Here is a 15,255-nt window from a genome sequence, read left to right on the forward strand (position 1 = left end):
GTAGTGTTATAGTGGAGGTAGTTTAACAATCATGCAAAGTAAGCAAAATCTGTCCAATCAGAGCTTGTTAACTTAAAAAAAATATAGAGAGAGATGTTTTGTTGCTAATAAACAAAAATAATAATAATAAAAAGCTGCTTGGAAAAAAAAACGTATTTCCAGCGGTTTTGGTGTATCAGTAAAGCACTTACCTCCACTGCTGCGGTTCTGGTGATGTGATTAAGCGCCAGGGAGCTCCTCTGTACATCCACGCATGCATCCAGCACGCTGAGTCCGACTGGAGCGCAGGATGCAGCCGCGAAGAGCAAGAAAAGAGCAGCAAAAGTCGCGTTACAAAAATTCATCGTGGGTTTTGGAGGGATGGACGTGGTGATGGGGGGGTTTGTGTCTTCTCCTTGTCAGTGCTGTGTGTTGTGAGTCCTGTTGCTGTGACTCTGGCTCCTTTTAAACGTTTTGAATGAGCGCCACACCGGACCGGTGACTCAGTCCAGGGTTTTCCTTGGCATCCCTCAGGTGAGTTCACGTCGAGTGCAAATTTATTCCCACACAACACACATGCAGGAAGACTTCGAGTGGATGTATGAGCAATAAATGCGGTCAGAATGATCCTATTAGGTAATTGCTGGTGATCACGGAATTAAAGGAAAAAAGAAAGAAGAAGAAGAAGAGAGAAAAGAAGAAGAAGAAAAAAGACAAGGCTTGTCTTTTGTAGTCACAATATTTAAAAGTGGTTTACGTGAACGAGGTTATTTGAACATCCCTCTCCTTAACCATGGAGCAATTTTAAAGTTGTTTTTAAATAATAATAATAATAAAGTTTTATTTCATTTGTCTCTGCTCTCCAGTCATTGGTAATCTGTGGGGTTAATTGCTTTGATCACTCAATATTTTAAACTGAAATGATTTATTCACTACATATTTCACGACTGAGAGCCTTAGAATTACACACTAATTCACCTAAATGAGTTGTAATCAAGTTTCACATCAATTGCCGGGCCGAGGAAGTGAGATTAACCTTTACATTGCAGGGCGATAATGAACTGAAGCCTCCAACACAAAATGGACAAACTTTCCATCTCTGTCCACGATCTGCCCCTCTTCTCTACCAGAGAAAAACCATTGCCTTTCAGTTGAATTTTTTTTTTCGGAGAAATCAAATGATAAGGGAAGACATAACATATTTTCTGACTTCCTTTATCTTTCCCATTGATGTTCTATATTCTTTATGCACACAGCTCCCCTTCATAAGACTTTTATCATTCCAATTTAGCTTATATTTGGCGGTGCGTATACCGAACAAATTAGGGCTGCAAACAACAGTTATTTTCATTATCGATTGATTTGATTATTTCCTTGATTGTCTGATTAGTTATATAATTTCATAAAACACTGAATAATGTTTTTATAGTTTCCTAAAGCCCAGTTAAGGTGATATCTTCAAATGTCTTTTCTGACTTACCTACAGTCCAAAACTGGTGATTCTGCCTTACAAAAGACATAACTGATATAAGTTATGAATAAGTAGCATATATATAAATATGGTTAAGTAGCATATATAAGTAGCATATATATATATATACACACTGAATCACTATGACGCTGTTGAAATTGATTGTGAAAATAATAAATTTTGATTGTGAAAATAATAAATTGCGAAAAAACGCCCATCTGCAGATAGATGTATGAATTAATCCACTTTTCTAGGCTGAACAACAGCTTTAAACGGAGTTTTAAAAAGCTCCTGTTAGGTGAATTCAGGCACATTAAAAAAGAAATGCTCGAGCTGCCGTGCTGATCTTGAACGCACCCCAGTTTGCTCCGGAAATGCGTTTTTTTAGTGCGTGTTATTGTTGTGAATGAATTGAGCATGGATTCAAGTGCGCTGAATTGTATTGCAAGAATAGGTCGGTGTAAACATTATCTTGATATTTTAGGTCTCTCAGTTTTTCTTTAACGAAGTGACACACACTCATCATTACTGTGGATATCTGCGCTGTAAGGACTGACTGTATGTGCAGCGTCAACTGTCTGTCTGTGTGGGTCATGAAACTGCTAACGTTGGCTAACTTAGATAATCGTAAATGGTCACTAGCTAGTCAAGCACCAGTAGTTATTAGTCACCACTGTTGATTGTGGAGAAATGACTGCTTGTTGACACAGTTCTGTAATTAGTACTTTTGCTCAGAGGGCTTTTGCTAGCTGTTAGCTGTAACGTTAGCTAGCTAGCTGCTCTTAGCCAAGCCAAAGCTAATATTTAAGTGAGCGTGAAGAAATGGGGCCATGCTTGAGTTTAGTTCATTAAAAGCATCGTAAAAAATAGACATATTTCGTAGTTAGTGTGTCATCAGTATTCACATACGTTCTCATTCCTCTGTAGGCTGATTTAGCTGTAACAGTTACCCATGATGAACTTTGACGGTCTCGACCCTGGGATGGGTGAGTACCCACCCAGCCTTCACGGGACTCTGGACGCGGGGATGGAGCCCTCCATGGACCCCCATCTTAACCCCAGCTTACTGCAGGGTGTAGAGCTTGATCCAGAGGGGCTGGCCGTGACTGTCCCTGAGCCTGTGCATCTCATGGAGGGGATGTTTTCCGAGTTACACAGCGTAGTTTCAGAAGTTGGCATCCCAGTCACTGCAACACATTTCGATCTCCAGGAGGAAATGCTCTGGATGGGAAACCACAGAGTGAGAACATTTATTATGTTGCCTGCAGTTTGTTATTGAAAAGACACATATATATACTTTGCAGCCATGTCATTCCATCTTATTCCATTAATTATTCTGTTTTCCTAGGGTCACGTAACCTCATTCTTTGGACCTACAATGGGCCGCTATTCTTCTTTCCAAGTGCATGCAACAGATGACATCCGACACATTCAGAGTTTGGAAACAGGCGTCCTCTTCCTTTCTAAGTGTAATCTCAAATGCCACACTCGTGGGGGCCTTGTCATGTTTGACTACCCGTAAGTAGTACAAAATATTGACTGGCACATGTGTCCTTGTGCTGAGCTTGATAGCAGACAAGTTGCAGCTCTAAAATGATATATAATGAATATAAAAAATGTATCCTCTTACCGACTCACTTTAGTAAAGGCTATGATTAATTAAAAGTATTTGTGCATTCCAGGATGGAGGAAGGCGCTGATATGCACAGTCTCCTCATGACTGATAACAACACCTTGCTTTTGGGCGGATTACAAAACTATGTGGTTGAAGTTGACTTGAATACTGTTCAAGAAACTCAGAAGGTGAGATTTTGGAATTAAGTTTATCAGCATCCACAGCTGTCCACATATGCGGCATGGGATAACGTGAAGAGATCTCCAAGACTAACGTACTTAAAAGCAAGTGATTGACAGTGAACTCTCTTGTCACCTGTACTTGTCAGTTCACTGTTGAGGTACCTGGAGTGGCAATAATGCGCCAGACCAATCGTTTCTTCTTCTGTGGGCACACTTCTGGCAAGGTAAGGTAATCAGTCAGTGAAAATTGGTGTTCTGGTTTACACAACACTAACGTTCACCCTTTGTTGATTGCAGGTGACCCTTCGGGACCTGCGCACCTTCAAGATGGAGCATGAGTTTGATGCATTCTCGGGCAGCCTCTCAGACTTTGATGTTCATGGAAACCTTCTGGCTGCGTGTGGTTTCTCCAGCCGAGGTCTGAATGGGTTGTCATGTGACCGTTTCCTCATGGTGTATGACCTCCGTATGATGCGAGCTGTTACGCCACTTCAGGTGCACGTGGACCCCCTCTTTTTACGCTTCATTCCTACCTACACGTCACGACTGGCAATCATCTCACAGACAGGTATTAGTCAGTTTCCTTCATCCCAGTTCTTTAGTCGCTGTGTTTGCAAACTTATTTCTCCTGCAAAGTTTGGTCAGTGAATTTGATTCATGCTTTTTGTCAGAACATTTAAATTTGCACTTTAGCATCAAGCATAAAGATCTAAGTCACTACAGTGTATCTTGAATGGTGGTTCTTTGTTAACTAGTCAAAGCTGCGTTTACCAGTATTGAGGAACCATTTCAACTGTAGTCACTCATATGTTTATGTAGTTCATGTAGTTTATAATAATGTTAATAATGTTATATTTAATATTTAAAACAATGTTCCACCTCCTCTTTCTCCAGGTCAGTGCCAGTTCTGTGAGCCCACTGGTCTCGCCAATGTGGCAGACATTTTTCACGTCAACACCGTAGGCCAGTTGCTTATGAGTTTTGACGTGTCGTCTAGCAAACAAGCCTTGGCCTTCGGGGACTCTGGGGGATGTGTGCACCTTTGGTCCGATGCTCCCGAAGTTTCATTTAATGATTATTCCCGGGAGACAGAGTTTGCCCTGCCTTGCATTGTGGACACCCTGCCTCAGCTGGACTGGAACCACGACCTGCTGCCCCTCTCACTTATCCCCATGCCGCTGACCAGCACAGAGCCGCTGCTGTCAGACTGGCCTGCTGCATTGGCTACACCAAGCCCCAGGTAACGCAGTCACAAGTATTTTATCTTTGTTGATTCTGTGTGACTGGTAATGGCAACACTGCATGAACACAACATAATTAACTTGACCGTGATGATAAAGTTTATTCCTCTGTGACACAGAGCTGCACATGTGTGCTCTACTTTAAATTGCGTCAGCCTCAGATATGTCATCCTGTTGGTGGAAATACTCAGTAATGCCCCAGATCTTTGGCCCAACAAAGATACTCCTGTTACTCCTTTTTGTACAACCCCAAGTCTAAAAGTTGGGACGCTTTGTTAAAGATAAGTAAAACAGAAAGTGATTATGTCTTGCTGATCTTTTTTTTTGACATTTACTTGATTGAAAATAGTACAAAGACAGCATATTTAATGTTATCTCATCAACTTTATTGATAATATGTGCTTATTCTGATTGTGATGCCAACAATACGTTTGAAACAAGTTGTGATAGTGAAAACAAAATACTGGGAAAAGTGTGGAACGCCCAAAAGATATAATCTTTAGAACATGACACATATAAACAATAAGCATGTGTGATATGTTTTTTGTTTTTCCCAGCCAATACTCATGACTAATAGTTACATAGTTAGTAGTTGCTTCTCATGGCCACTCCCGATAAATAACTGATAATTTCACACTTTTGTATTTCTGAGCAGTTTGTGCACAGCTGTGGGTAAGAAAAGCCAAGATGCTGTGAGAAAAGATGGAAGAATTAATATTCCATAGCCCTAATAAGATTTGCTGTGCTAAAACTCGTAGACTTTTTCCTTCCCCTGTGAACCCCTGCACGTGAACACGTATGGCAAATTGCAGTTGTGTGTCTTCCTCTGAAACGGTGGGAAAAAAAACACGCTGACGACAACATGTTTGTCTCTACACAGCGTGGCTCTGCTGAGGTGCAGCAGTTTGACACATTGAGCACAAGAGCGTGTGGCACTTGTTCTTCTTCTCCTTCTCCTTTTTCTTCTTCTACTTCTTCTTCTACTTCTTGCCCTTCTTCCTCTTCTACTACTTCTTTTCTGTTTATTAAACTGCCCAGTTGACGCGGTCATCCAACGTTCCACAGTTCAGTAATTTATCGATATTTATCTTGTGCATCCATGGTGATCCATGGTGGTGATAGTATCGTGATGAGGTATGAAAAGGGCATCCTCGAAAGGCTCAGACATTCAGAAGCGAGGATGGGGCGATTCCATTCTGTATTCTTGTGTCCCAGCGTTTTTGGAATAGAGGTTGTAATATTTGCTTATTATCTAGCCTTAAATGAAAAATGAAACTATGTGTTTGTGGCCTGAATTACGTGTTCAGTAGGAACAAATGGACTTGGGGACAGAGTGCCACCGACAAGATAGGGAAGCTGGAAATTATTGAGAGACAGACTAACGCATTGTTGGCTTTTGTCTTTTCATGGAATTTATATGTTTTAACTAGTGTTACAACTTTGCATACTCAAACCAAAATATTCAAAACGACATGTATGATCTCACCTAATGACCTCATCTTAGTCACAGTGTGGAACTTGTTAATTTCTCTTTTCTGAAATCAGAGTTGTGCAAATTCTCCTTAAGTGACGTCAGTGTTTTGCTTTTTGAGTGACCCATCATGGGAGACTTTGCGCCCATCACACTTTATGTTATCATTTAGTGTATAAGTATCGTATCAAATCGTATAGTATCAAAGTAAAAAATCTGTCTTGAATTTTTTTTATTTTATTTTATTGAAATTTGGCAAATGTGGCCCAGATTTGCATGTGGACTGTTGGTTGAAACTTATCAGACTTTAAACAGTTTGAAAAGTGTCTCATGGCTCAGTGGGAAATTGGGGACATTGGTGAGCATGTAACGGCACCATCAGATGAAGCTTATTCATTTTGAGTGTCTCCACAAGTAGTCAACAACTCTGACGTTGATCTGGTCTTGAATAAGAAGATTTTATCGCTCACTTGTGGTTCTAATCACATCTCTCGGTTTAAGGGGGGGCCTGTCTGTGATACTACACTGCGTAAGTTTAAGATAGATAAACTGACAAAATATTGTGTATCATTGGCTTTTTTTTACGTAACTGCTGCCATTTGATAAAGATCTTATTCTGTTCTGTCCAACAGACGAGCTCCGCCTGCGGACCCGGAAATCCTACGCACAATGAAAACTGTTGGTTTCATCGGTTATGCAGTAAATCCTCGTACCCGCCCTCGTAATCAGGCATGTCAGCCCAATTTGTTGTTGTAAAGGCCATCAAAGCATTGAACAATGAAATACACGGTTAGCTTGCCTAAATATTGTCGTTTACTCTGTAAACAGATTTAGAAGACAAACATCTTTGTTCAGTGTCACGTTCACACGTAGATGTAAACAATCTTAAGTCTGTTTTCTGTGTTGGTTTCAGGTTCCTTACAAAATTAAAGACATTGAGCAAGATTATGACAGTTACAACCAGGTCCCTGAATCACCCATTGGGCGTGATGAAGAGCCACACCTCTACATGGTGCCCAAAAAATACAGAAAGGTTGGGCATACTTCATTATGTTTTTCATATGAAACAATGGCAGATTTTTATGTTATAATAATCTGTTTGCTGTTGCTGTGTATGACATGGAGTTTTGATTTCTGAAGTATGTAATAAAGACATCTTTGTGTTTCATCAGGTCACAATTAAATACTCAAAACTTGGATTGGAGGACTTTGACTTCAAACATTATAACAGAACGTTGTTTGCTGGTCTGGAGCCTCACATCCCCAATGCCTACTGTAACTGCATGATCCAGGTAAGAAACCAGGAAGCTGTTAGAGTTTTATAAAAACCAGCTTTTTAGTTAAATGTGTTTTTGTGAGAACATATTAAAGCAGAGTTGCTCTTTTCCTGTTTTTGTGTTGACACATTAGGTATTATATTTCCTGGAGCCAATCCGGTGTTTAGTGCAGAATCACTTGTGCCAGAAGGAGTTTTGTTTGGCCTGTGAGCTCGGCTTCCTCTTCCACATGTTGGATTTGTCACGAGGAGATCCATGTCAGGTAGCTATTTGTGACTGTCTCCCTCATTCCCTGTGTCAGCTCCCCACACTCCACCACATCGATTTCTCCATGCAACCTCTCCTGTCTCTTTTTCTCAAGGCCAGTAACTTCCTCCGAGCGTTTCGTACCATCCCCGAAGCGTCGGCGCTCGGGCTGATCCTTGCAGACTCAGACGAGCAAACGGGAAAAGCCAGACTCGGTCGCCTAATCCAAAGCTGGAATCGCTTCATCCTCACCCAGCTCCACCAGGAGACACAGGAGCAGGAGGGCCCACAGGCTTACAGGGGAGCCAGCAGCAGGTCAGAGCAGCCAACAGAAACAGATGTCAGTGTGACTGTTCGAGAAGTGTCAAATCATTTCCTGAAAAAAGCTTTGTGACATGCCCAGCGCTGAGTGTGAGATGTTCTAAATGCAAATCTTTTGCAGAAATGAGTTACGGGAAGATGTAATCACCTAATCATTTGTTTATTTTGTATTGATGATGCATTTGAAACAGTACTCTGGGCTCCTCTGGTGAGTCTGTCATTGGGAAACTGTTTGGATGTGAAGTTGAGAACAGCAGCCTGTGTCGTTGCGGCAAGGAGACGGTCCGCTCCTCCCTCACGCTGCTCTTCACCATGCATTACCCTGAACAGAACTCTCAGGGTGAGTTTCTACTCTGTACAGTGCTGTGCGTGAACAGTGTGGGTGTAGCTATCAGTGTACCTGAAGCCTGCCACCGAGAGTGTGGCAGTAGTTCTGCATCAGCTGACGGTGTGTTCATTTCGCTTTGACTCGTCAGAAAAAATGGTGAAGGAATATGAGTTTGCTGAGATCTTGAAGAAGAGCATCTGTCTGGAGCAGAGCACTCAGGCGTGGTGTGAAAACTGTGAGAAGTATCAGCCAACAGTGAGTTCCTGTTCCCTTCCAGAGATAAGATCAGCTCATATTGACAGACAAATACATGCGTAGTCTGATTCCACCCTGCTCTGCACCCTGACGGCATTTTGCTTTTGTGCCGCTGCAGGTGCAGACACGCAACATTCGATGCCTACCAGATGTTCTGGTCATCAACTGTGAGGTGAACAGCGCCAAAGAGGCTGAATTCTGGAAGGTTCAGGCGGAGGTACATGACATCCATCCTGGCGACCATACACGCTGGAAATGAACCCATGACCTGCTCATGACCACGTCATTGTTTTTTGGTTTTCTTCACAGTATGCGTTCAACAAGGCCATGCAGAAGGAGGCGATGGAACCTGCAAAACCTAAAGAACCCCCGCCCATGCCCACCGAATGGTGCTTGGAGTAAGATCACCTTTAATATCAAACACATGGGGTTACATGTCCATCATTAAGCCTATAAAACAATAGAAAATAGCAAAAAAAAATGCCCATTAGAGTTTCCCAAATTCAAATTACTTGTGTTACAAGCAGTTTGAAGGGAAAAAGTCTGCAACCCAACAAATTTTATTAGAGCTATGGAATATTAAATCAGCCATCTTTTCTTATTACAAGTCAACCCTTCTTACCCTCATGTAGGCATAAATTACAGTTATGAACTTCTTTTTCTATCATGTATCCCTGGAGCTTGTGTTTGGCAAACATTGATGTAAACATAATCAATTTAGTTTCAGCTCTACAGATTTCATTATTTATATCAGCTGAATGTGTCTCAACAACATCACCTCCACCTCACTGTGTGTTCCTTGTAGTGGGGAGGAGGTGTGCAGTATGGAGGGCTTCACCTTTGACACGCGGGCGGAGGATCTGCGACACGTCTGGATCCCTCTCACTCTCAAGATGTCCATCAGCAAAAGTCAGGGATTGGAGATCAGCAGCTGGCCTGAAGGAGAGGAGGTGAGGGAGAAAGATCTCCACGGATTCCTGGATTAAATCAGCAACTCTCACTTGTTTCTGGATTGTTTCTTTACGACTGTGTAGTGAAGTGAGTTTTCATCGCAACGTACAAAGACTTTGATGCGACTAACGGCTTGTTACGTGGTCTCCGATCAGTTAAGTGCTGCAGAGGAGGCGGAGGGGGCTTCTCTCTATGACCTGGTGGTCACGGTGCCTCACGTCCTGGACGCTCGCACGGGTGGAAACTTGGTAGCACACATTAAAGTGGGAGAAACTTACCATCAGAGAAAAGAGGTGAGCGAAGAACATTCAGTGTGCGAGACTCGTACCTCTGCAGAGTGAATGGTGAAAGTGACATTTCAGATTCTGTTTGTTTCAGGGGGTCACGCACCAACAGTGGTACCTCTTCAATGATTTCTTAATTGAGCCAATTGACAAGGTAGAATATTTGGCCATATTTGATTTATTTTGACACTCATGAAATTCGTCATGTGAAAGAATTGTTGTTCTTTTGTTTGCCAAAGACTGAAGCCGCTCAGTTTGACGTGAGCTGGAAAGTGCCCGCCATCCTTTACTACGCCAAGAGGAACTACCACACCAAATACGACCTCCGCAGTAAGTTTGACGTCATCGACTCTGGAAATTACAGACGTGTTAAGTCAAAGTAAGCTAATTTACCCGCCGACGCTTTGCGTGTTGTCTCAGTTAAAAATCCCATAGATGCTAGTGTGCTGCTGACGGAGGCCTCGTTGGCTCGGAAGCAGAGGAAGAGTCACGCCACCTTCATCCCCCTCATGGTCAGCGAGATGCCGCAGGCTGGTGACCTGGTGGGGCTGGACGCCGAGTTTGTCACGCTCAACCAGGTGGGTTGGGATGCTGCTGAAGACTGAGAGGCAGTGTGGTTGAAGGAGGCAATTTGGCCATTTTTACATGTTAGAAACTGATAAATTGAGCCTGTCAGGAGGTGAATCAGGGTGGTTTCTTTCTTAACACTATAAAAAACAACACGAACATACTCATATTCCAAAAATGAAACGATAAATGCCTGATGTGGGACAAACAAACAAACTGTGACTGTGTTGACATTATTCAAGTATAATTTTCTCTAGAAGGTCATTCTGTGATAATACACTTTAAACAAACCAGACTCATATTTGCAGGAAGAGGCAGAACTCCGCAGTGACGGCACCAAGTCGACCATCAAGCCCAGTCAGATGTCTGTGGCCAGGATCACCTGTGTGAGGGGTCAGGGGCCCAACGAGGGGGTGCCCTTCATCGATGACTACATCTCCACTCAGGAACAGGTGAGGCACCGCAATCCATCATGAACACTACTGTTAAATGAAGTTTTGAATGTGGAAACAGGTTATACTCAACTAAACTGTTGGGATGACACTATTTCCGATCACTGCCTGTATCATGTTGCCTTCATTGTCATCCAGCAGTGTTTCCTTTTGTTAGCACTGATAATACGCTCAGACAAATAAAAGAAAGCAGGTCAAACAAATATTTGCCTGCAGTAAATTTAAGCAATACTGGAAAGTTCTAAAATTAGTAGCACATGGCAGACAAAAATGAAGAGAGAGAAAATGTGCTCCTTGGTTTTTTATTTGCAGGTCAGTTATGTCATTTGCAGACAGTAAACATCACAGGAACAGTTTCTAGTCTTTAATGTCTTGTTTGTCTAGTCCTGACGGAGCCAGGTGGACTACTTTCTGCTGACTCCATAGAAAGTCATTGGTTATGATGTAAGCTGCAAACATTAGATAGATAGATACTTAGATACTTTATTGATCCCGAGGGAAATTCAAGATTAACCCAGAAGAATTACTGTTTTTTAATTTTTTTTTTTTTTCACCTTAATCCTGTGAAACCACTGCTCATGTGTACGCCCCTAACACTTCTGACCGTTTGTTCTTCCAGGTTGTCGACTACCTGACACAATATTCTGGCATCAAACCAGGAGACCTGGATGCAAAGATTTCTTCAAAGCATTTGACCACACTGAAGTCCACTTACTTGAAGCTGCGCTTCCTCATTGACACAGGAGTTCGCTTTGTTGGCCACGGTTTACAGAAGGACTTTCGGGTCATCAATTTATTAGTATGTTATTGCACAGTCTAAAATCAGATTTGTTTTGTTGTCGGCTGTTTTAGGTTTACAGTTGAATTTGTTGTGCGTCTGTGGTAATTATCACTACAGATTTTCCGCTTCTGTTTTTCAGGTGCTGAAGGACCAAGTGATCGACACTGTCTACCTGTTTCATTTACCCCGTAAGAGGATGATTTCTCTGAGGTTTCTTGCCTGGTACTTTCTAGGTAAGTTGAGGTGGCTGTAATTTATGTCTTTCTGTTAATAAAGGAAAAACAAAGAAAACGCCAAAACAAACTGTATGGATAAACAGCACTCGATTTTGGAGTGAACTGTCCCTTTAAACATCAGCTGGCCGATAAATCGGCTAGTTCTCGCTGGTCTTTTCTTTTGACAGCGGTGTTTGGTATTGAGGTTCGTCTACGTGAATAATTTTGATGTTTCTGTTTTGGCACTGAAGCACCAACGTCTTTGTTTCTGATGTCCACGCTGTGAAATGATGGCTAACGGTAGAAATGCCTCTGGGGGAAACATTATGACCGTTCATTCGTGATTGTCCTTTTCTTTGTGTGGTTCTCAGACCTCAACATCCAGGGGGAAACCCACGACAGCATAGAGGACGCCCGCACCGCTCTGCAGCTGTACAGGAAGTACCTGGAGCTGAGCCGTGGAGGTGGGACAGACGAAGTGAGGAAGGTCCTGAAGGGACTCTACGAAAAAGGCCGCCAGCTGGACTGGAAAGTCCCGGATTCGGACACAGGAGATGGTCAAGGTAGCCCAAAAAGTACGACGTTACTATGAATGAGACACATGCGAATAACGAAGCGACAGTGAGTTTAGAGGCGAGGGCTTCATGAGAAACAGAGTGTGTGTGGGTGTGTGTGTGTGTGTGTGAGAGTGGACTGAAAGCGCTCTCCTTCCTCCAACAGGTGCTGCTGTGTTTCCCTCTGTGATGGGGCTGTGAGCTGCACCCCGACACGTTCCCGCTGCAGAACCACGACTGATCAGTTAGTTTGCTGTTCTTCTTTTGTACTTTGCATTTAGTTTTGCATTGTGTACGGCATTTGTGAAAGTCACAGTGGCCAGTGAAGTCCACATCAGCTCAGACGCAGTTTTAGTCATGTCAACTTTTGTACTTTTTGTCTAGGAAAGATTTGCAGATAAAGGAAATGAATTTGTATTTTATGGTTTTTGGAGCCTTTTTTTAAATAAATAAATAAATAAATAAATACTGCATATTTGATGTAAATAAATAAACATCATGAGACCTAACAGACAGATTGTGTTACACACCAGGAAATGTGAGACAAGTTTTACATTAGTGCATCATCATAAAAACAGCTGACACACCACAGTGTGTACAAAGAACAATGAATTTAGGTTTGGCTGCTTCACATCTTTACACAAAGTTTGTAGTGTTATGTGCGCTTGGTTTCAGATTTCCCTCTTAATTTTCCTGACGGCTTTGATAACATTTACTGGCAGATTGGGGCCGTTCCCAGTTTGTGTAAAATCTCCACTAGCATTTAAATCCCAGGCATTCAGAGTACAAAGACAAGGCTTCACACGAGCCTCAGCCTGTGAAATGCTTTTTTGCATACATTTGTTTCAAAGATCTGAAATTAAAATAAAAAGAGGACGAGGACAAATGTGTTGGATGTGGTTTACAGGCAGGTAGTTTTTTTTTTGTTTGTTTGTTTTTTGGTGTGTTTGTGCATATCAATAAACATAGTGAGTAAAGAAAGATTAAAAAAAGCAAGTCTTTGAGCATTAATAGAAGACTGACAAAGAAATATAAAAAATGTGCAACATGTTATTTTAATGGAAAAAAATGTGCATTTTTGTGCATAAATGTTGGGCATACAATCATGTTGCAAACTCTTCACCAGTTACACAAACAGATAAACGTGTGGTTCAAAATGCACAAGTTGTACCTTCTTACTTTGACAGATTTTACTCAACACAAAACAAAAATGTGAATGTATACAGTTTATTAGAGGTAATTTGTCATATCTATGTATAAAAATTGGGGCACCTTTTTTAGGATCTACTTAATTTTTTAACACAATTTTATCCAAGTAGACTTTTTTGCAGCAGCAGGCGTGACTCATCCTTTAAAACGCACACAAAAACAAGCTGTTTTTAGAGAGTTACGTTTAGGATTAGAGTAGTCTCTGGGTTTTCTGAACAGCAGAAAATCTCACTGGCACAACAGTCAAAAACTTAAAACCTAAACAGATTTTCGAAATGCTTTTCCTTCAGCAGGATTACAAATGCAGGACTGATAAGTCAACACACACAATGCTGCTTTACTGGTTTTACTGTTACTTAAGTAAAATATCTGAATACTTCTCCCTACTCTGACCGATGAGGTCCTGTCTCGGAGTAATGGCGCCCTCTGCTGACGGTAGTCGGCGTCGTATTTCACGTTTTAGCTGCACTTTAAGCCACCAGTGTTTACCTCCGATTATTGTATTTTGTTCATTTATCTTTTTTTGTAAAAGACTATGGAACCTTTTTGGGAAGTTCGGTATTTTATACATTTATAAACATTTTTAAAACTCAATTAAAGTAAACACTACCTACAGCATATGGAGTCAAAAGCAGGAAACGTCCCCTGCAGCTGTTACACTCTGATATCCCCAAAAAACATACTTTGTTACCTGTGTGGACACACTGGAAAAGCTCATCGTCGCCTCTGTTTCAGCTCACCTGAACATAACCGCACAAGAAGCCAAACATACACAGTCAATATTGCAAACTGTTTATTCGTAGGAAATGAAAAGTGTGCAATTCAGTGAGTGGGAGAAAGAGCAGAGAGGGATGTCGGGGACGGTCAATGTCTTTGGTCCATATTTTGGTGGAGGGGATGTCGACGAATCAGTGGGAGACAAGAAAAGGCACTTGAGTTTACAGTCGTCTCAGAAAAAGGTTGTCTCGAGAAGCAACATGGGGTCTACTGGTAGAATGAACAAACTTGGTGTTTTAACCTTCATTATGACTAATATGAATATCACATACAAAATGGCCCATGTGAGCACAAAATTATATAGCTACATATACAGTATGTATATACAGTAAGAAGTCAGAAAATTAAGCGGGGCTGGGAGGAGGAAGAAGAAAGGTGGACTGTTGGGTGTACCCCCTTTGGAATTACAAACAGAGGAAAGAAATGAAAAGGCAACTTTAAACATGACAAAATTACTTCTTTGGCGACAACCGAATATTCCTACAGTTTGGAATGTCAAACTTAAAGAAGAAGCATTGAAAGTGAGACAGACGAAATCAGGTGAGAAAAACCAGTCCAGCACCTCTAAACACCAGAGACACGCTAGAATAAAAGATGACAATTCGTTTATCATCTGCAGCTTTGATCAAATAAAGGGATAAGGTTAAGATCAAGTGAATCATGAATCTTAAATTTGTCACCTCTGTAAGCATTTAAAGGGGTAGTTCGACATTTTAGGAAATGCATGGGGCCTGACTGTCCAAGACTAACAAAGTCTGCCTACCAGCACCTCTAAAGCTCAGCCTAGTGCTCTATTTTTTATTTATTTTTTTTTAAACTATTTTTACACTAAAACAAATGACAGTGAGCTTTAGGAGAGCTGGGAGGTGAATTTTGTTTTATTAGGACTGGAAACAAAAGTGTCACCCCCCCCAATTTCCTAGACCCATGAGGAAGGAATGAGTATATCAAAATGTCAAACTATCCCTTAAAGCCAAAAGGTAAGTTTGCGAATAAGTTAGCGTTTTTTTCTCTACAACATTCACCAATACAATTACTGGAGTATCTCAAAGAACAATCTGCCTATGATCAGAAGACTC

General features: G+C 41.6%; 1 protein-coding gene across 4 annotated transcripts; it reads left to right on the forward strand.

Moving 5' to 3' along the window:
- The first annotated feature begins 1,792 nt into the window (after positions 1-1,792).
- Positions 1,793-15,189, forward strand: pan2 (poly(A) specific ribonuclease subunit PAN2). 4 transcript variants are annotated; one of them, XM_046398230.1, is made up of 26 exons: positions 1,793-1,904; positions 2,378-2,690; positions 2,799-2,968; positions 3,133-3,253; positions 3,394-3,471; positions 3,545-3,815; positions 4,142-4,487; positions 6,592-6,688; positions 6,873-6,992; positions 7,132-7,251; positions 7,370-7,498; positions 7,598-7,797; positions 7,995-8,143; positions 8,280-8,386; positions 8,505-8,603; positions 8,696-8,784; positions 9,192-9,336; positions 9,493-9,630; positions 9,716-9,775; positions 9,861-9,951; positions 10,042-10,199; positions 10,497-10,640; positions 11,260-11,439; positions 11,561-11,654; positions 12,008-12,211; positions 12,357-15,189. In XM_046398230.1, the coding sequence occupies exons 2-26, from the start codon at positions 2,403-2,405 to the stop codon at positions 12,389-12,391; spliced, it is 3,633 nt and encodes a 1,210-aa protein (XP_046254186.1). In that variant the 5' UTR covers positions 1,793-1,904; positions 2,378-2,402; the 3' UTR covers positions 12,392-15,189. The 4 variants fall into 4 exon arrangements, with proteins under 4 accessions (XP_046254186.1, XP_046254187.1, XP_046254185.1 ...); XM_046398231.1 differs by having other exon boundaries at positions 1,849-1,995; XM_046398229.1 differs by having other exon boundaries at positions 1,862-2,008.
- The last annotated feature ends 66 nt before the right edge of the window (positions 15,190-15,255 follow it).

The sequence above is a fragment of the Scatophagus argus genome, chromosome 8 (assembly GCF_020382885.2).
Source record: "Scatophagus argus isolate fScaArg1 chromosome 8, fScaArg1.pri, whole genome shotgun sequence".
Lineage (NCBI taxonomy): Eukaryota > Metazoa > Chordata > Actinopteri > Scatophagidae > Scatophagus > Scatophagus argus.